General features: G+C 50.7%; 1 protein-coding gene across 2 annotated transcripts in view; it reads left to right on the top strand.

Moving 5' to 3' along the window:
* The window catches only part of EFNB3 (ephrin B3), a 55,792-nt gene that overhangs the window by 25,242 nt on the left and 9,392 nt on the right, over positions 1-21,158 (top strand). For both annotated transcript variants that reach the window (XM_029581685.1, XM_029581684.1), the window contains exons 2-3: positions 9,369-9,664; positions 20,386-20,478. In XM_029581685.1, coding sequence (XP_029437545.1) covers positions 9,369-9,664; positions 20,386-20,478 — 389 coding nt within the window. The remainder of the gene's footprint in view (positions 1-9,368; positions 9,665-20,385; positions 20,479-21,158) is intronic.

Genomic DNA, 21,158 nt, shown 5'->3' with positions numbered 1-21,158 from the left:
GGGTGGTTAAAGCAGAAAGGAGGGAAACGTACAAGGAAAAAGCGCTACAGTTTCTGAGCAGTGACGCAAAAAAGAAGGAAATCGGTGCTTGAATTTAGCAGCTGTAACTTTTCTATGCTTTCCCTTTCCGGGGGGGACGACACTTAACCTCGCTCCCTAACCTTCAGGTCCCCTGGCAGACGGGTAGACACAAAAGCAGTCAAATGACTTACAAAACCCCCCCCCCCCCCCCCCAAACAGCCCTATAAGCCTAAAACACTAAAATAAAGAAAACCATGAGGAAAAGCAGTAGCTGGTGCAGCTGTTTATTGTCACATGTGGTAGATAACATAGTGTATGATGGGAAGTAAAAAGCCCAGGGTCCCTTCGGACTGCTCAGCAAGTTGTTTTGGGGGGTGACTGCCTCGCCGCCATGTGAAAATTTTGAAGCGCTAGAGGAGCTCTTGAATGTGATTTGCCTGTCAGGATGGGCACATATTTTGTCAAGCTGGTCATGCAGGTAGCACTGCTGGGCACCAGTGACCCTATGCCCCTGCCTATAGGAGCTCTATATGTGTTATCTGTTTCTGTAAGGCCAAGACTGCCTCCAGCTCTTGGGATGTACAGTGTCAACATACTTCGGTTCTTTTAGATTAGCCGGCGGGCACGGAGCAGTCTATGAGTCTGAAGTTGGATGAAAGGACAGGGGTTGCAGGTTGCTAGTTGGCTTATACCTTATTCAGTGCTGTTAAAGCACTTTTCAATATTTTTTTAGTCTCCTGTGTTGATCTTTTCTCTCAGTGTTTTATGCTGCATTGTTGCACCCCCATCTACTCCTAGATATTTGTATGCACCTTTCCAATCAAGTTCTTTACATATAATATGCCATCAAGGAGACGTTTTCCATTTAGGTCCAAGGAAGGACATTTTGGAATCTAAGAAGTTCTTCACTATTGAAGTTGTTCCACTAAAAGACAATCAAAAGCGCTGTAAAGCTTCAAATCATCTGCAAACAGCAGGTGTGATGTTATCTGTGGATCATTTGTGTCTCTGGGATTAAGGCTGAACCTGTAGGCCCAAGGAGTTAATAAGAGCATTTGGCGGATTTAGTGCCAGACAGAGCAAAAGTGGTGATAGAGAATCTCCCTGGAATATTTCTTGCTGGGTCTTGATGTTAGAAATGACATATTGTCCATCTTCGTAATTTAGATAGAGTGTAGTTCTGCCACTTACTTTTATGCAATCAAACATTTTTTATTGACGGCAAATAAAATTTCTCTAACCATTGTCAAATATGACATTTCTTCACTATGCAATAAAAATCCATGCGCATATATTGGACACATGGTAACAGACACAAAACAAAAGCACTGAATTAGCACAAATGCTAATTTAGCCCCTTTCAGCATTCAATAAAAACAGAATTATCCTTTTTTTTTCCCCTCAATAAAAACAAACCAACAAACCAGTTTGCTACATTCTCATGGTAATATAGTAAATGATGGGAGAAGCAAACCAAATTAATGTCTTCACTGTAGGGTAGATGTGCATATACATTTCCATATTCAGCCAAGCACCAGCTCCCTGCGCACACACACCCATGCTTTCTACCATTTCCCTCCATATCAGTCCCACGGGCGGCCGAAATCGGTGAAAGCGCCAGCTTCCGCTGGTAGACCATTTCAAGGCCTGAACATCGTCTCCGAACCAGATCCCTTTCCATGTCTTATTACCAGTAAGCCACACAGCTACCAAAATCAGCGAAGCCATGGTCCGAAAGCATCCAGCCTCGCCACACTCGTTGAAGTGTGGTTTGAACCACGGTGGAGTTTGGTGTACTCATATCAAGACCTGGGTTTATTTTGATACATTTCGAGGGCAAGTGGTGATCCCAGAATATGGGAACCTATCGAGCAGGTTCTTACAGTCAAGCCATACTGGATTAAGGTTTGGGCTTCTCTTACAGCAGGCCAGGATGGCTTTATTCAAAATGAACTGATCTCTGTTTCCATGTGGTCCTCTGTTCTATTACCATATTGTTATTGGAATCAATATGCGATTGCATATTCTCGCCCTCTTTCTTCGGTTGAACAGGTTTTAAGTTGGAATTGGCTGGGGACATTCTTTTGGTCTTCCTTTTGGAGAAGGAATATCCTTCTTTTTATTAGCCATTGTGATGGGAGCTGCCACATCATTGGATCAGAAAGGTTTGCTTGATCTGGGCACGAGATGTCTGAGGTTTGAACTAAAAATTGGGCCTTGCCTCGGAGGCAGAGTGCTTCCAGTTTGGTGCTCTTTAGTTATCCCTTTCTTCACCGCTATCTCTCACCTTCTTCTCTCCTTTGTTTTGCCTTGTTTTTCTCTCTGTCTCTCCCTCTTTCTAACATACCTTTCAACCCGCAGAACCTCTAAAGTGCAAAGACTCTTGTGATTTTCAGTTGTTAGAAAGGGAGAATATTTATGATTTAGCAATTTATAATCTCATGTTCCCAGGTTGCTTAAATTCTACAAGCGATGCCCTTGAAGTTTCTAGAAGTGAATGATGAAGGGGGTGATACCATTGAAGTCTATGGGGGTGAATGGCACCGGGAAGAGATACTTAAGGGGGGTGATACCATTGAAGTCTATAGGGGTGAATAGCACTGGGAAGGGGGTGATACCATTGAAGTTTATGGGGGTGAATAGCACAGGGAAGAGATACTTAAGGGGGGTGATACCATTGAAGTCTATGGGGATGAATAGCACAGGGAAGAGATACTTAAGGGGGTGATACCATTGAAGTCTATAGGGGTGAATAGCACAGGGAAGAGATACTTAAGGGGGTGATACCATTGAAGTCTATGGGGGTGAATGGCACTGGGAAGGGGTGATACCATTTAAGTATATGGGGGTGAATAGCACAGGGAAGAGATACTTAAGGGAGTGATATCATTGAAGTCTATGGGGGTGAATAGCACAGGGAAGAGATACTTAAGGGGGTGATACCATTGAAGTCTATGGGGGTGAATAGCAGAGGGAAGAGATACTTAAGGGGGTGATGCCACTGAAGTCTCTGGAGATGAATGTCACATAAGAACATAAGATGTGCTATGTTGGGTCAGATGTGCCTCCAACAGTGGCCAGTCTGGGTCATCAGGAAGTACCTGGCAGATCCAATTTATTGTTCGTTCCCAAGGATAAGTGGTGGCTTTCCCAGAGTCCACCTGACCAATAATTGTTTATGGACTTTTCTTCCAGCAACCTGTCCAAAACTCCTTCTAAACCCAGCTATGCCAGATGCCTTGACCACATCCTCCAGCAACAAATTTCACTGCTTGATTGTGCGTTGAGTTAACAAAAAAAACTTTCTCCAGTGTCTGTAGGAAGGGTAATTTTCAATAGTCGGCACATGCACGGATAAGTCAGTAAGTCTTATGCACAAAACTTACAACTTTATGCATTGAAACATCTTCAGAATTACCACCTAAATCGTCCAACTGTTAGTACCAGGACTGGGGGAGAGTCCATGAAGCTATTGGACAGGGTAAATAACCGTCCCTTATTTACCTGTTCCATCCCACTCATAATTTTATTAACCTCCATCATGCCCGCTCTCAGCCGCCTCTTCTCCAAGCTGAAGAGCCCTAACCTAACCTCTGTTCACAGGGGAGCCACTCCATCCCTTCTTATCATTTTGGTCGGCCTTCTCTCTGTACCTTTGCTAGTTCCGCTATAATTTTTTGAGATGGGGGTGACCAGAACCAAGTAATTCCTAACTTCGGGTGGCGGCTCCGAATACGGAACCCAGCATTATGTATGTACCTCTTGTCCGCATAAAATATCATCTGCCATCCAGATGCTCAGCTTCCCGGTCTGAGGAGGTCCTTCCTGCAGTTTCTCACAGTCTGCTTGCCTTTTAACCAGTTATAAATTTATTTAATTTACTTAAACGAGTTCTAGACCTCCAATCACCATTTCTTGGCAGTTTACAATACAACATTCATAATCATAAAACACAATCATTAGTAATAAAACAAACAAATAATTATCTATGTTTTAACCAATTACCAGTCCACAGTAAGACATCATCTCCTATCCTACCTTTTAGTTTTCTTAGGAGCCTCTCATGAGAGATTTTATCAGAAGTCTTCTGAAAATCCAAATACACTATATCGATCGATTTTGCTTATTCCCACCTTCAAAGTATTCTAATACATTGGTAAGACACATGACAGGTAATTTTGTTCTTAACAATAGCTTCCACCATTTTACCTAGCACCCTTGCCTGGTTCACCAGACTAGAAGTATGGGGGCAACCTGCAGAGAGCGGCAGTTGCTACCCTTAACAGCATGCATGCAGATAATAACCTGCATGGTGCAGCAGTTACTAACGTAAGCAACTTGCTGGGCAGTCGGGATGGACCATTTGATTTTTATCTGCCATCATTTCTATGTATGTTACGTGGGTCATCTCTGGAGCCTTTTTGAAAATTGTTGTTACATTTGCTACCTTCCAGTCTTCAGAAATAGCAACATATTTAAATGATTTATTATAGATTACCGGTAGGAGGTCTGAAATTTAAAATTTGACTGCCTTTAGAATTCTGGAGTGAATTCCATCAGGTTTCAGTGATTTGCTATTTAATTTGTCAATTTGTCACACTGATTTGATTCAGTTCCTTTGAAACATCACCTACAAGGAATGGTTCAGGCCTGGGAATCTCACCAATATTCTCCTCAATAAGGACTGAAACAAATAATTAATTTAGTTTTTCTGTTATGGCTTTCTCTTTCCAAGCGCCCCGTTACACCATGGTCATCTAAGCAAGTTTCTTGTTTTTAGTGTATGTGAAAGAATTGTATTTGCTTTTGCCTCTTTGGTAAATCTCTCTTCAAATTCTCTCTTGGCCTGCTTTATTAATGTTTTACATCTAATTTGACAGTGCTTATGTGCCTTCCTGTTTTCCTCATTAGGTTCTGCTCTCCATGTTTTGAAAGATACTTTTTTCGACTTTGGCTTCTTTTACAGCACCATTTAGCCATGCCGGCAGACATTTGTTCTTCTTTTGACCTTTTTTTAAATTAGTGGAATACATTTTATCTGGGCTTCTAAGATGTTGTTTTTAAATAGTCTCTGTGTCTCATGCAGACTCTTAACCCTTGTGTCTGTTCTTAGTGGCCTTCTAACTAGTTTCCTCATCTTATCATAGTCTCCCTTTTTAAAGTTAGGGAAGAGATAAATGTCATTGAAGTATCAGAAGGTGAATGACATAAGGAAGAGATGTTTTAAGGGGGTGATGCCTCTGGAGTCTATGGAGGTAAATGATGTAGATATAATTGTGTCTTTTTCTGTAAGCGTGTGACCCTCATAATGAGGGTGAATTTAGGTTATGAGATCCTCTTCTTCTCTCTGTGCCTTTCCTAACCCCCACCTTCCTCCCATTTGATTTAAATTCGCTAGTGACCTCCTCTCCTCCCCCACCCTGTCTGCTTGTCCTTATCTGTTATTTTTTGCTTTATTTTTTTTTAGCTATATGCAAACACAGTTGCTGAAAACCCCTCTCCCCAGTCACCACCCTGGCCTCTTTAAATGAATCACTGCCCCTATCCCCCACTCTTTCCTTATTCTGAATTATCCATTGTCCGGGCTCCCTTTTCATTGCTAGCAGCGGGATGTTTCTTTACATGGCTTTCGTGATGCTAGTTGGGGGGTGAATAGGGGGTGGTATTGGTGGGGGGGGGGGGAGGCTGTGGGGAGCATTTATGGGGAGCTGAAGTTTTATAAAGAGGACAGGGAGGAGGTCCTGGGAGTAAAAGTTGAATTCTCATCAGGGATCTGGGAATATTTGCCTTCAATGGGCAGATTTTATTTTAAGCACAGAGTTTAGGCGGAGGGGGGAAATATATTAACATTTCACCTACCCTTTATCCCTGCAAAGAGTTAAGTGCTGAGATTCCTTTCAGTGCCGGGGGAGGGAGGAGTTTAGGACAATGCTCTCTACCCCCAACAAAAAAAAAGTCCATGGGAGATACAAGGGCCAGATGGTGCAGGGAAGGCAGGGCCCTTTCACTCCTGCCCTGGCTTCTCCCAGCCCAGAGCACGATGCCCACTGCAGATTGATCCTGTCTGGATAAATAAAAAATAAAAGGCAGGACCATGCAGTCCAGAATGCCTTGCCCCAGTGATTCAGTCCACATGGGGGTGGTGCGTGTGTGTGTGTGTGTGTATCCGTTTCCGGGCACACACACATTCATGTAGATGTACAGACGAACACACATACAGGCAGGCAGTCTCTGAAATCTCTTATTTACATTCACACGCATGCACACACACAAGGTTAGTCTCAGAAATCTCTTACTCTCTCTCTCACACATGCATATACCCAGTCGGTCTCAGAAATCTCTCTTATTTACATTCACACACCCACACACAAACGGTTAGTCTCAGAAATCTCTTATTGTCTCTCACACATGCATATACCCAGTCAGTCTCAGAAATCTCTTATTTACACATACCATACACACCCACACACAAATGGTTAGTCTCAGAAATCTCTTACTCTCTCTCTCACACATGCATATACCCAGTCAGTCTCAGCAATCTCTCTTATTTACATTCACACACACACACACACAAACGGTTAGTCTCAGAAATCTCTTATTGTCTCTCACACATGCATATACCCAGTCAGTCTCAGAAATCTCTTATTTACACATACCATACACACCCACACACAAATGGTTAATCTCAGAAATCTCTTACTCTCTCTCTCACACATGTATGTACCCAGTCGGTCTCAGCAATCTCTCTTATTTACATTCACACACACACAAATGGTTAATCTCAGAAATCTCTTACTCTCTCTCTCACACATGTATGTACCCAGTCGGTCTCAGCAATCTCTCTTATTTACATTCACATATACCATACACACTCACACACACACACACGTTAGTCTCAGAAATCTCTTACTCTCTCTCTCACACATGCATATACCTAGTCAGTCTCAGCAATCTCTCTTATTTACATTCACACACACACACACACACAAACGGTTAGTCTCAGAAATCTCTTATTGTCTCTCACACATGCATATACCCAGTCAGTCTCAGAAATCTCGGAAATTTCTTACTCTTTCCCTCTCTCTCTCACACACACACACACACACGCTCTCACTCACTCATGCATGCTCCTGACATGATGCCAGCAGAGATTTAGCCTGCCTGACATAGGCCCTGATTAGCTTTGACTAATCCTACTTTGCTTAATTAAGAGCCTCAGCAGGGGACCTCAAAGTGACACATTATCCCCTGTCCTGTTCCCTCTGTGCAGCTATCCCCTAGAGAAGGGTGGGGGATGCAGAATCATCATGCACCCCTTTCACTCCAGAAGGAGTGAGAGGGACAGATCTCAGGGGGGAGGGGGAGGGGGAGGAGAGCTGAAACCCACTGGTCCCTGCTGCTGCTGAGCCTGTGTGAGAGGCAGGCCTTGAGTGTCGTCCCATGTGCTGGTCACCCAGGCTGCTCTGTGGGAAGGGTTTCCCTCCAGCACACGGCTCGATTCTCCGCTGGCCGCAGGCTCGGGGGCCTTGTCCACGGCCTGCGCAAGGGACCCTGGCGATGCCTCGGAGATCCTTTACCAAAATCTGCAAATTATAGAAAGGGTTGTCCGTAGCTGGACGATAACCCTTCCTCCAGCACCATCCTGAGCTTGGAGATTGTACTCCTTTGGCTCCCAAGGGGGGGAGGGGAGCACAGCCCAATTCCCCCCCTCCGACTACGAATGTAGCAGGAGGACAAGCTAGCGGCTCTCCTCCTCCCCTGGCTCCTGCCCTCCCCCTCCTCTGCACCCTCTCCGGCTTTCCTCCGCCGTGGCCTCTGCGCCAGCCTCCCTGTCCCAGGAGCCAACTTCTCCAAAATGGGGGGGGGGGGGGGGGCGGCTGCCCTGCGTTTACTGAGGAGCTAGCGGCTCTCCTCCTCACCTGGCTCCTGCCCTCCCCCTCCTATGTATCCTCTCCGGCTTTCCTCTGCGCCAGTCTCCCTGTCCCAGGAGCCAACTTCTCCAAAATGGGGGGGGGGGCGCTAGACTCCAGACAGCTTCCTCCTTCCTGGACGAGGTGAAGGAGTTTGCTCAGTACTGGGAAAGGGGGCTCAAGCACCCACAGAGCTCGCTCCCTGGTCCCTATTCTCTCTCTGGGACAAAAAGGTTTTTTCACTTTCATTTTAGCTTTTGTACCTCTTTCTGTCTCTTCCTCTCCCCCCCTCCCTTGGTGCATTATTTGCTATTCCCCTGGTATGTGACAGATCCCTGGAGGAGCGAGAGAGAGAGAGAGAGAGAGAGAGAGAGAGACTCCCACCCCATCCATCATGCGGGAATCCCCCTGGCCTCCCGGGATCCTGGTTTGATGTATTACACAGGCCTCCAAGCCCAGGGGCAGTGGGGGATGGGGATGGGCAGGCCAGTGTTCCCGTTTCCTGTTACCTTCCCTGGGTGGGTCTGAAACAGTGAGTGGGAAAGTTCCTGGAGGAAACCCCCCCCCCCATCTCCAGGTCAACAAGAAGGAACCGACCCAGCTGGGGATTTCTGACCCTCCCCATGCATTCTAGGACCTCGGCTTTGATTTATTTCGTTTTCCCTCTCTCTCCTTCAGGTATTCTCGTCTTCATCTGACTCTTTGCTGAAGCTCTGGCTTTCCCCCTCGCATTCTCCCCCCCCCAACACACACACAAACTCTCTCCCCTTTTGCATTTCCAGACACAAAGTCCTCCCTGAACAAATCTGCCCATTAAATCCAATACCACTTGCAAAATATCTTCCCCTCCCAGCTTGGGGGCACCCGCAGCCCCAGATTCCAGTCCCCCCCCCCCCCCCACTGCCTGAGAACCAACGCTGACGGCTCCAGAGTCTGGAGGCCTGCACACCTCGGGTTTGAATCCCACGGCTGCCACCATTTCCACTGTGTGTGATTCCCTTGCTGGTAGAGGGGGAGTATCTTGTCTCTGCATTGTTCTCCTCGGGATGAAGCGTCCCACCCTGACCCCTGAGGGGGTTAGGGGGGGGGATGGAATAGAGCAGAATGCAGATAAGATTCCCCCCCCAGGACAGAAGCCAAAGGAACAGAATTTGCCACCTGGGTATCAGCGGATGCCTATTCTGCAGGTGGAGAGAGGTGAACCGGAGGGGGGGGAGAGGGGCTGGGGCTGTGTCTGTGTTTTAAACAGTAAATGCAGTGAGTGTAGGGACAGAGTGAACGGTGGAAGATGGATGGTCCTGAAACTGGAGCCCTCCCTTAATCCGTACAGCGAGGGCAGTGCAAGCTTCCCTCCCAGGCCGCTGCCGAAAGACTCTCTTGCTAAGGCTGCATCTCAGACCCTTTTATCTTTCCCCCCCCCCCCCTCTCTCTCTCCAGGTTCCAGGACGAGGGGGGCTACATCATTTACCCCCAGATCGGGGACCGCCTGGATCTGATATGCCCTCGGTCGCTGCCCCTGGGACCATTCTCCACGGAGGAGTACGAGTACTACAAGCTGTACCTGGTGCAGACGGCGGAGCAGGTGGAGCAGTGCGAGATCCTGCAGGCCCCCAACCTCCTCCTGACCTGCGACCGGCCTGAGCACGACATGCGCTTCACCATCAAGTTCCAGGAGTACAGCCCCAACCTCTGGGGCCACGAGTTCAAATCCAACCACGACTACTACATCATCAGTAAGTCACTTCCGTCTCCTCTTTCGGTTTCTTCAAGGGAATGCTGAAGCTCTCCCCATTTCTGCTGGCTTCATTCTCCACTCCCATTTCTTTTTTTTTGGGGGGGGGGGGGAGGGATAGAAGTTTGAACCTGGCAGCTTTCTCCCCCTACTCCTTTATATATTTCTAGCTTAGGCTGAACCAGGCCTGGGATCTTGCACCTTCAGGCCTCATTTCCAACTACCCGGGGCTTTTTCTATTTAGTTTATATTCTCCCAGTTGTTTTTTTTTTGGGGGGGGTCCAGTCATTGCAGTGACGGTGGGGGGGGGGGGGCTATGTCCAGAATCCTGCAGTCAGGAGCCTCTGCCCCGTCTAGCACCGATTAAACATCATTGTTGCTTAATAATTTGAGTTTTAAGGGGCCATTAGGATAATATATAAGATTTAGATGTATGGTTTAAGGGGGGGATGGGGGGGGAGGCCTCCTTCCTGGTAAACCCCTGGATTGAAACCCGGGGTAGAACAGAGGCCAAAGGCAAAAAATGCCAAGCTAGAAAGCCTTCGTTTGCTTGGGGGCAGTGGGGGCGGTTTCCGCTGAGCTCTGGGGGTCGGGAATTCGCCGGCCCGTGGGACGGTGTTCGTGATGGACCCCAGGGCCTGCCTGGGTTTGTCGGGCGGCGAAGGGGGAGCGCTGCCGTCTCCTCCGGGGACGGGGGGAATGGGCCCAGCACACTGCGGAGTCAGATCCCCCGCTAGGCTGACGAGGCGGCTCCCGTGACCCGGGACGGGGCCAGAGCGGGAGGGTTTATTCTGTCAGACCTGCGAATTCTGCCGCCTGCCCTCGTGGCGAGGCCGCGAGGAGAGAGCGGGGCCCGGAAGCAGAACGTATTCAAGGAGACCTGCCCGTTCCTCGGGCTGGAATCGGCGTGCGCTGTTCAAGGAGACCTGGGCTTTCTCGGGCAGGCGCCGGGGCTGGCAGAGGCCCTCGGCTTTATTAATTGCTTTAATAACTACGAAGCGCAGCTGTTCTCTCTCGGCACTTTCCGACCCGGGAGCTGCCTGTGCCTTGAGCTTTTTTGTTTCCCCCCTCTTTCCAGTTTGGGGAGTCCCTGTGGCCAGCAGCGTGACTGGGCCAGTGCCGGTCTGGCTGCTGCTTGGCGCCCGCTGTCACAGGTGTCGGTGGAGGGCGGTTTTTGTTTTGTTGTTTTTGGGTGGTTGTTTTTTTTTCTTTTTTGCTGGTATATTTGTGTTGTAGCAGAAGCCAGAAAATAAAGGAAAGTGAAAGATATTCCTCCCCTCTCTCTCTCTCTCTCTAACTCCCACAGCCTCTGTCTCTCTCGCTGCCAACACCTTCTTGTCTGTCTCTCCCATTTGCCAAGCGTATTATAATGAGGTGTCACTACCGTGACACTGCATGGAGCAGCTCTGGAAGCCGGAGGTGCTGGAACAAGGAAGATGTTGTCGCTATCTATCATGACGGCGCGAGCTGCTATGGCGAGGTGACATTGATGCAAGCAGTGCGTAAGCCGGGAGCGTTGTAGCGAGGTGTTACTGACAGATCGAGCCCCCGGCAGGGGTGGGGGTGGGGGGGGGTTGTTGATGGAGTCTGACAGAATCCTAAGAGAGAGGCAGGAGGTCCGAGCGAGCGGAGGCTGGGGCGGGTTTGGTGCCGATTGGAGTCCGCGCGGGGCAAAGCAAACGTCTTGGGGGGGGGGGGGGGTCACAGCTCTGTCTTGGGGGGCACGACTGCGGCCCTCCCCCCACCCCCAGTCCTCCCTGCGGCTTTCCCAGGACAGACGGATGCTGTAGTTAGGAACTCTGGATTCAGGCAGAGTCTGCAAAGAGAGATTGGGGCGGGAGATGCAGGGAAGGTCTCAGAAGAGTGATAGAGACAGAATGAGAGCGAGAGAGCTGGGAAATAAGCCAGAGATCGAGACTGTAATTTCTCTGTTTATCACTCGTGCAGAGAAAGGCAACGTTTTGTGCAGCCTCTGCGAGTGCAGGCTCCTACAGTCATTCATTATTTTAACGGCCGTGCCCCTTGCTGCGGGCGTGGATAGATCCTCTCTCTCTCTCCTGTACTGCTGATTCTCAAACCTTGTTTCCATAGATGTCTCCCCCAGGTCCCGGCTGTGGCCTTTTTTTCCTTCGGCTCTAGAAGTGGCATCCGTCATAATGCACACAGTAACATAAGCAGGTGACGGCCAGTAGGGAGCAGCTGGCCCATCCAGCCTGCCTGGTTGCCATCCTTTCTGGTTCTCTGCCACGTTGGGGTGATCGAGTCCCACGCCGAAACCAATACCAGCTGCCCCCCAGCCATAGTTTTACCCACACTTTCAACCCCGCTCCCAGCAGTGCCGCCCATCTCTCCCAAGCTTGTTATACAGCACTGGCCTCCCCGTCTCTGCTAGCAGGTTATTTCGGGCCTCGTCATCTTTGTCATTGGTTCTTACACGTCCCAAATTTAAACCATCACACAGGCCCACCCCTCTCCCCTTGTGCTTACTGCCAAGATTTGTAATGATCCAAAGAGTTCCTGAAACGAATGGGGGCTGCAGTCTTGGAGACCAGCGGAGGTTCGTTCCTAGAGAGAGGTTTTTCACTCTGGCACCCACCTTTCCCACAGGTTGGCAGGGATGGGCTTGAACCAGTGCTGGTTTAATCCTTGGAGCATCTATCGGGCGTTCGGTTTCTACTTCTTGTAGAGAGATTAGAACTACAGGTGCAGAGAGATGCACTGGGCTGGGGCAGGCTGTAAGACCCCAGGACCACCTCAGATTACCCTCGCTGACCTTTTCAAAGGACTGCATTGTTCAGCAGCAAATCATACCCCCCCCCCCCCCCATAAAACTTGTATCTCTACTTAGGACTTCTCCTGGGCTCTCAGAAACATAACTGAGATGTACCAGATCAGCTGCTAATTCTGTGAACTGCCTGGGTAACTTCTGCAAAACATCCTGATACTGTCAAACAGCCACTGGGATTGTCGAAGATCATTCTGTGCAAGATTAAGTGACCAGATATAGCTCCATGTCTAGGAAAACAAATGGATCTGTGGCTCGTTTTACCCCCGTAGCATGCAGAGAAATGCTCTCTTTAGAGAACCTGATAAAAGGAAATGTAAACTACATCCATATCCCCCTCTCTGACTCCCCCCTCCAACCTTGACATGGAGCTATACAGTCACCCTGCTCAAGATAGATGCTCACCGGCTGAAAATATCAGGAGAGAGTCCAGCAAAGTGCAGAGAGCGCAGGGGTCTGAAAATGCCAGAGGAGACTCCTGGATGAGATGCATTGTCAAATGAAAAGAAACTATTGTAATGAGAAAAGAGAGAGAGAGGGACGGACGGACGCAGAAGAAAGGAGAAGAGTGAGAGCACGGGGAATGAAGGCAGGTAAATGCAAGTTCTCCCAGCTTTACTGGTGCAGGAAGCGGAGCAAAAGAGCAGGCACTCCACTTGTTTTGTTGGAAAAAGTAATATATGCCGGAGAGGCGAAGGAGCCCTGGCCGTGGCTGTGTGTGTATTTTAAGACCCTGAATGGCGGGTTCACAGCGTGTTAGCCTTATGCCGGTTTCCATGGTGACCGCATCACTACCACCTCATCACCCTGAACAATCTGCACCTTCCTTAGGGACCCGTCGTCGGCCCCACCATGCGCGCACGGCGACAAGCCAGCCTCTGGCATTTCCAGCCCCTGCGCTCTCTGGATTTTGCCCGAGTCTCCGGTATTTTCAGCCCCTGTGCTCTCTGCCTTTTGCTGGAATCTCCTCTGGTATTTTCAGCCCCTGTGCTCTCTGCCTTTTGCTGGAGTCTCCTCTGGTATTTTCAGCCCCTGCGCTCTCTGCCTTTTGCTGGAGTCTCCTCTGGTATTTTCACCTCCTGTGCTCTCTGCCTTTTGCTGGAGTCTCCTCTGGTATTTTCACCTCCTGTGCTCTCTGCCTTTTGCTGGAGTCTCTGGTATTTTCAGCCCCTGCGCTCTCTGCATTTTGCAGGAGTCTCCTCTGATATTTTCACCTCCTGTGCTCTCTGCATTTTGCAGGAGTCTTCTATGGTATTTTCAGCCCCTGTGCTCTCTGCATTTTCTTGCAGTCTCTCCTGGTATTTTCAGCTCCTGCGCTCTCTGCCTTTTGCTGGAGTCTCCTCTGGCATTTTCAGCCCCTGCGCTCTCTGCCTTTTGCTGGAGTCTCCCCTTGTATTTTTAGCTCCTGCGCTCTCTGCCTTTTGCTGGAGTCTCCTCTGGTATTTTCAGACCCTGAACTCTCTGCATTTTGCTGGAGTCTCCTCTGCTATTTCCAACCCCTGTCCTCTCTGCATTTTGCTGGAGTCTCCGCTGGTATTTTCAGCCCCTGCGCTCCCTGCATTTTGCTGGAGTCTCTTGTGGTATTTTCAGCCCGTGCGCTCTCTGCATTTTGCTGGAGTCTCTTGTGGTATTTTCAGCCCGTGCGCTCTCTGCATTTTGCTGGAGTCTCTTGTGGTATTTCAGCCCGTGCGCTCTCTGCATTTTGCTGGAGTCTCCTCTGGTATTTTCAGCCCCTGCGCTCCCTGCATTTTGCTGGAGTCTCTTGTGGTATTTTCAGCTGTAGTGTTGCATGGTGAGGACACAATGCGTTGTATGGTGATAGCGTCAGTGTCCATGCACCTTCCATAGCATTTCATGATTATAACATGATGTGTTCTATGATGATAATTTCACCATCTTTGTATACTCCAGAATGGTCCCGAGATAGATGTTGCTAGTTGAACGTTTGTTTTTATTTTTTACGTAGATAAATTCTCGTCCTTGTGGGTTGTTTGGGAGCTTTTAACAGTCTCCTTGCCCGGAGGCCAAACTTCAGTAGACAGATGAAGGGAGCTTTAGAAAAACGTTGAGAGGTTGTGGAGAAAAAAGGGAACATTGAAGATACTGGCCCGGGGGAGAGAGGTAAGGGTGTGTGTGGAGGGGGGGGGGGGGGGGGGGGGGAGAGAAGCAGGACCGTCTGGCACCAGATGCCACTTTGAGACCCTGACAGAGGGGAGCGACTCTGCCGCGTTCTCTGTAATCAGACGAGCGTCTGCGGAGAGGAACTGGGGCTTAAATATCACGGTTTATCTCCAGCAAGATGTCGCTCCACCACCTTCCTCCGGAGGGTTTTAAACAAGTCCCCCTTTTCCCCCTTGACACCCTGAAGGCTGGCGGCGGGGGTGTCCCAGCCCTGGGCTCTCGGCACCGGGTGGCACGGTGAGATTGGCGGCCACCGCGGGCCTGGAACCTGGGTCCCGCAGGTATCACAGCCAGGCCCACATCCAGACTGGTGGCAGTGGTGTGACTGGAACCCGGGTCTCGCAGCTCCCAGGAAAGGGGAGATGGAAGGCCTGGGAGAGGGCAGCAGGAGGAGCGCCCCCCCCCCCCCCTCTTTTCTATTCCTCTTCCCTCTCCGGTTCTGACTGACAGACAGACAGACAGACACCGGCCCTTATTCAGAAAGTTCATCCAAGTAACAGTAAGGGGCTCTGATGCGACAGCTTCCACAGATCCCCCCCCCGCCGGCATCCGGCTAGCAAAGGCGCCCCAAACGCTGCCCCCCCGTCCCCCCCAGTCCTTGTGCTCCGCCCCTCGCCAGTGAGATCCACACCAGCAGCTACCGGCGGGCTCAGGGGTGCCGACACGTGTCCGACGCAGCAGCTCTGCCTCCAGACTTGGGCAGCGTGCTGTGGTTTTGTTTTCTGCCTTTGTCCTGACCCTGGTCACACGGCCGAGTGTACCCGTGGCCTCCTCCGTGCACGGTTTTTATAGGACACGGGTTCACGTGTGCATCGCCCGTAGCTGGGATGAGTTCGCTCTGTGTGTGTGTGATGAGAGCCGGCGACTGTGACTGGTTCCCTTCTGTGCGTGATGGAAGTGGCCGGGGCTGTAATTAGTGCCCCAGTGTGCATGGCGGGGGCCCGGGCCCATAACTAGTTTGCCGTCAGTGTGATTGTAACTGGTTCCCTGTGTTTGGGAGGGGAGGGCCTGACTCTAATTCTTACATTTGACTGGGTTTTTGGTTCTCCGACTTATCTAGAGGTTTGGGCGCCTTTTGTTGGCGTTGCTTCCCTCGCCCCTTTTCTGCCTAATCTGTGTCCCTCCGTGGCGCGGCCGAGTCCCACCGCTCGGTGATAGCACGAGACGTGCCGGTGACGTGGAAGTCTGCTGATTTTTTACGAGTCCCTTTTGTAACACTGAGATTTTATTTTGCTAGGCTCTCCTGTGGAGTTATTTATTTTACATTCTTTCTTTTTTTTTTTTCTTTTCATCATCCCCTTTTTTACGGGGACCTCGCAGCAACTTTGTGCCTCGCCGCACACCTCGCAGGGGGGTGGAGGATCGTTCTCCTGACACACTTTAGTCCATCGGTGAATCCCGGGGACTCACTGGGGTTTCAGGGCGGAAGGAGGGGGGGGGGGGGGGGCGAGGCAGACTCCTGGCTCCCCAGCAGCTGTGGCAATTATTGAACCCGTGACTGGGGAAGGCCGACGCTGTGATGGAGCAGGACACCACCCCCCCATCTGAAGCTTGCCTCAGAGAATCAATCCCAGACTTCCTGCCCTTGCACACGAGGGAACCACAAGGGCCTGCCCCCACCCCCCTCTCTCCCACATATCCATGCCACTACTTCCCTGGCTAGTGGGCTCCCCTCCCTCACCCACCCCTCCTCCCTGTGTGTGTGTCTCTCTCAGTGAGGAGCCCGGGCAGAGCTGCCGCTCCCTCCAGCTTAAGCACGGTTGGAGCCACGGGCTGAGAAACAGGGAAGCCAGGGTTGAAATCCCATTTCTCCCACCAACGCTTCTTGTGACCTTGGGCAGGTCACCGTATCTCCCCATTGCCTCAGGTACCCACTTAGAAGCAAGGACTTTATTGCGCCTGAATATATATATCATCGGCATGGCACGGCGCTTCGTAGCCAGTAGCAGTGTAAAAGTAAGCAGCCTGCCGTCACATGGCGAGGCACGACGACCTCCCTCTACCAAGCCAGTAACGCATTCATTTTCAAAATTCACAGGCCGGCATCGCAAGGTTAGCAGAGCTGGCCCGCGAATTCCGAGATCGCAGCGAGTTTTTATTACAGAAGAGGCGGGTCCGGTGGGTGGGCCAGCGCCCTCTCCCTCCCGACATAGCATCTCTGTGCCCCCCCCCCCCCCCATCGCTGTCACCACCTTCTCCTCGCTGAGGCCAGGGGTCCAGCTCACCAGCATCTCCTCATGTCGCAGTGGTGTTTTTATTTACGACGCCTTAACCCCCGCCCAAAAAACAAAAACCCAAAAGTTGCCGACTCCCTTGGTCTACAGGAAGACAGGAATCCCCCTCCCTGCAGCTCAGTCTGCCGGTGTCTCTATGTGCCGGCTTGCAGGATCGTCCTCACCGGCGGTTTGTCTCTCCCGCGCTTGTCCGGTTACAGCAGAGGCTCCGGTTTTACAGGAGCAATAGGGATTTAAGCAGGTAAAGGTAAAATATAATATTCAGTGCAAATAAGGAGAAACAAAAAGATAGAGTCCTCAATATAAAAAACTTGGCTGTTCAATCAAACTTTCCCTGAAAACCCAAGTTCTCTTTGATGCAGGTCCTAGAACATGACTCCAAGACCTATGCTAACAGTTATTGGACTTACTGAACTATCTCTTCACAGTCCCTCGAGAATCCATCCTAGTTGTAAAAAAAATATTTTATTTACTTTATTTTATTTATTATTATTATTTTATTATTATTTATCCACAATTTTATTTTATTTTGTTTTTGTTCTTGGTTTGTTATGGTTCCTTGTTTCCAAATGTTTTTCTGAACGTTGCAATTGCTAATGTTCATTGTTCAATGTATGGCCTCCCAGCGAAAGTTCTGTTCCATTGTAAACCGCTGTGATCTATATTCTTTATAGGAATAGCGGTATATAAAAAGTCTAAATAAATAAATAAATAAAGGCCTGTGTCCGGATAACCTTTGAGTTATCCCCATAAAGGTCTACGATGGTAGCTCCCCCAAGGTTCGCAATGACAAATCGAGTTGGGGGTCTCTGGGCCCAGTAGGCCTTCTGCCTCCTCCCCACGCCCCCCAGGTTAAATGGATACAAGTTTCTGCTGCTGCGGTTTAAACCTCCTCTCCTCCTACCCTTCTTCTTCCTGGGGGGGGGGGGGGTCATCCAGACTTGTTCTGCTGCAGTTGGATCTCGTCAGTTAAGCTCGTTGCAGCAAGTTTCCGCCATTAGGGACCGGGGGGGGGGGGGGGGTGGAGGCACGGGACCCTCTTTGGGAGTTGGTTGGCTGTTGGCGGATTTGTTGGGTTTTTTTTCCTGCTTTGCCGCCTGAGATTTGATTTCCGCCATCGACGTTCCAGTTGTCTTCTCGTTTGCTTTAGGGCTCCTGAGTCCTGGTGCCGTCACCAGGGTTGGGGGTGTAGGGTTTTGAATGCTGGTGACCTTGGTAGAGGCGCGCAGTATTGTCCACGGCCACCCTGAGGTCGCAGTTCCAGGAGTCAAGCGAAAATGGGGGGTTGGATTGACTGAGCTCCAGGTGAAGTGGGAAGTTGGCGCGGGGGGGGGGGGGGGCGGGCTGTGTATTTCCATGTCCTGGAGCGTTCGAGGATGCATAATGCAGATGTGACTTAAAAAGAATTAAAAAAAAAATAGAAATACATAGTAAAGGGCAAAAAGAGTAGAGGGCATAGGTAGATACGTTAAGCACCTGATGCACACATGGGGGGGTAAGAACCCAGGGGCCTGATTTCCAAAAGCATTTACATGCGTAAAAAATGCACTTCAGCCGTGTAAGCGGCTCCGATTATAGGTCATTGAATTGCCCATAGGATTTACAGGTGTTAACGTGAGGAAATGGCTTTTGAAAATTGCTAGGATAATAGGTTGCACTGACGGGTGTAACCCCTTTGAAAATTCACCTGCAGTTGCCTGGAATTGGTCCAGTGATGGACACGATGTGGGCCCGGCTGTAAAATCTAGGGAAAGGCCTGACCGACCTTCCAGAGCTCAGGAGGTCATGTAGTGGAGGGCGGGGGGATGGTTTGGGTGTTTTCATTTGAGAGATCGTGGAGGTGGCCTGCTAAGCGCAGGCGTTGGCTTATTGATCAGTTGAGTAAGGCCTAGGGCAGCAGGGGTGGCCAACCTGGGGCTCTTGCCCTCTCACAGCCACGGCAGAGGGGGAGGGGCTGGAGCAGAACACTACCCACCCTGCTTCTTCTACCCTCACCCCCCCCACCTGCGGTCAGCAGCAGTGCAGGAGAGGAGGGGGTGAGGTTGGAGCCGACGGGGCAGCACAGAAGAGCCAGCCGGCTCCCTGCTCCAGCCCTCCCCACCCCCCACCTGCTGTACACAGCCCCCGGCCCAGCGTGCCCCCATGACCTGGGATTCAGGCCACGATAATTTGTGGCAAGGGAAAGGTGGGGGGGGGGGCAATACTGAAAGGGGGTGAGGGGGGAAAAGGGGCGAATGGGGTTGGTGAACACTTGGGGGGGGGGGGGGGCGAGCAGTGCATCAAGTGAATGCTTTAAAGAGAAATTGTGCAGAAGGGGGGTGGCTGCCTCTGAGGGCAGTGACATTAAAAGCGATGAAGAACTCGAGGAGGAGCTTATGCTGGGGTGGATATTGTTTCCCTCCCCATCTCCCTGCATTCAGGGACGCCTAAGGTTCACGCTGCCACGTGCTCTGCGACGGGTCTGAGGGGACCAGGGCTTGGTTATAGGGGAAATGGGGGGGGGGGGGGGGGGAGAGAGAGAGAGAGCCATGTGGGTGAGTGGGGGAAGGGTGGCAAATCAGAAATGGTATCAGAGTGGGACAGAGGTGATGGGAGTGGGGAGGGGGGGTTGTGTGTGACAGAGCTGGAGGGAAGGTGAGAATAGGTGACAATGATAGGAAGGGAAGGTGGGTGAGAGGGGGGGTAACAGAGCCAAAAGCAGTTGTGAGACATGAGGGAGGATGGAAGCTAGAGGTGTGAGGGGAGGGAGTGCCAGGGATGTTGATTGGAGGGGGAAGGATTGGAGAGAGAAACATTTACAAAAGGGGATGACTATTTCTGGGAGAGGTGGTGAGTGTGTGAGAGCCAGAAGGGGGTAATGTTGGAGGGAGTATGCGAGAGAGACAGAGAGAGTAAGAGGGGATGGGGGCAGGGGAGGTATTTGTGGGGGACAGAGTAGCACCAGAGATTGGGAGGAGCCGCTGAGCCCCTGTCACTCTTCTTGTGAGGTTTGGGGAATCTTATGCTGGGGCGGAGTGAGGGAGAGCCATGGGGACAGGAGAGAGAGAAAGACGGTCCTTGGGCAGAGAGAGAAGATGTGGGGACAGGGTGGGGGGGATTGGGAGATGGGATGGGGTAATCGAGAGAGAGACTGATGGTGGGGACAGGGTTGGGGGATTGAGAGGGAGAGAGAGACTGTTGGAAGGGGCCGGCCCTCCCCTCCTCCTTACTGTGGTGCATCCTGATTTATTGACAGGTTGGAGCCCCCTGGCCCAGCTCTTCCAGTGGATGCCAAGGTTTGTGTTCTGAAGTTGCCCAGCCCGAGTGCTCTAGGCCGCGCTAGCATTATTTCTGACACGCGTGCCAAGAGGGTTTGGAAGGGTCTCGTGCTTGCTCAGTGATGGGCGATACATTAGGAAGGATGCATCTGCCTACAGATCAGTCATCCAGCAAATTAAAGGACTCATCTGCCTAATCCTGGATTACTTACAAGACTGATGGGACTTTTTTTTTTTTTTTTCTTTCCTTCTCTCGCCCCCACAGCAACATCGGACGGGACGAAGGAGGGGCTGGAGAACCTGAGGGGTGGAGCCTGCCTGTCGAAGGGCATGAAAGTCATCCTCAAAGTGGGGCAAAGTAAGTCAGCCAATCAAAACAAGAGGCATTTTACGAGGATTTATTTCGCATCTCAGATCTGTGCCGCAGGGAGAAAGCAGGCACACGGGGGGGGGGGATCGATCTAATGAAGCTGGAGGAGCAGTTGAGTACTTGGCGGCTAAAATGAACGCAAAAAAAAAAAACCAGCGTCCTGGATTTGGGGTGCAAGGCCTGATGGGCACGAGATGCTGATTGGCAGCAATCGGACGAGAGAGCTCGGGGCGATCACAGCTCGCGTTCCGAAGGCAAGGGCAACGGTGCAACAAAGGGGGGTGGCCGGAAGGATGCTAGGGGGGGGGCACGAGGAGAGGCGCAGGCAATAGAAAAAAAAAACCAGGAGGTAATCATGCAGCTGTAGAGAGCGTTGGTAAGACCTCGTCTGCAGGAGTGCGTCCAGCTCCGGAGGGGCGAAGGACAATAGCCCCATGACCTGAGAGCTAAGGCCCTAAATAAAGAGAGATTCAGAAGCCTCCAAGGTGGAAATCATGGGCAGGATGCAAACCTTTCTCGGTGGAAAGGAAGGTTGAGGTGGAGGGGGTAGTGGGTGCCCGGACCAGCCTCGGAGCAGAGATATCGGAGGCAAAACGGTAACAGAAGCCGGAGAGAGCCTGGAATAAGCCCCAAGGGATCCTCAGCTGCTCAAAAAAAGTGAGGAGAGG

Source organism: Rhinatrema bivittatum, chromosome 16, assembly GCF_901001135.1.
Source record: "Rhinatrema bivittatum chromosome 16, aRhiBiv1.1, whole genome shotgun sequence".
Lineage (NCBI taxonomy): Eukaryota > Metazoa > Chordata > Amphibia > Gymnophiona > Rhinatrematidae > Rhinatrema > Rhinatrema bivittatum.
The sequence above is the reverse complement of the archived record's forward strand: the minus strand, read 5'-3'. Positions and strand labels throughout refer to the sequence as shown.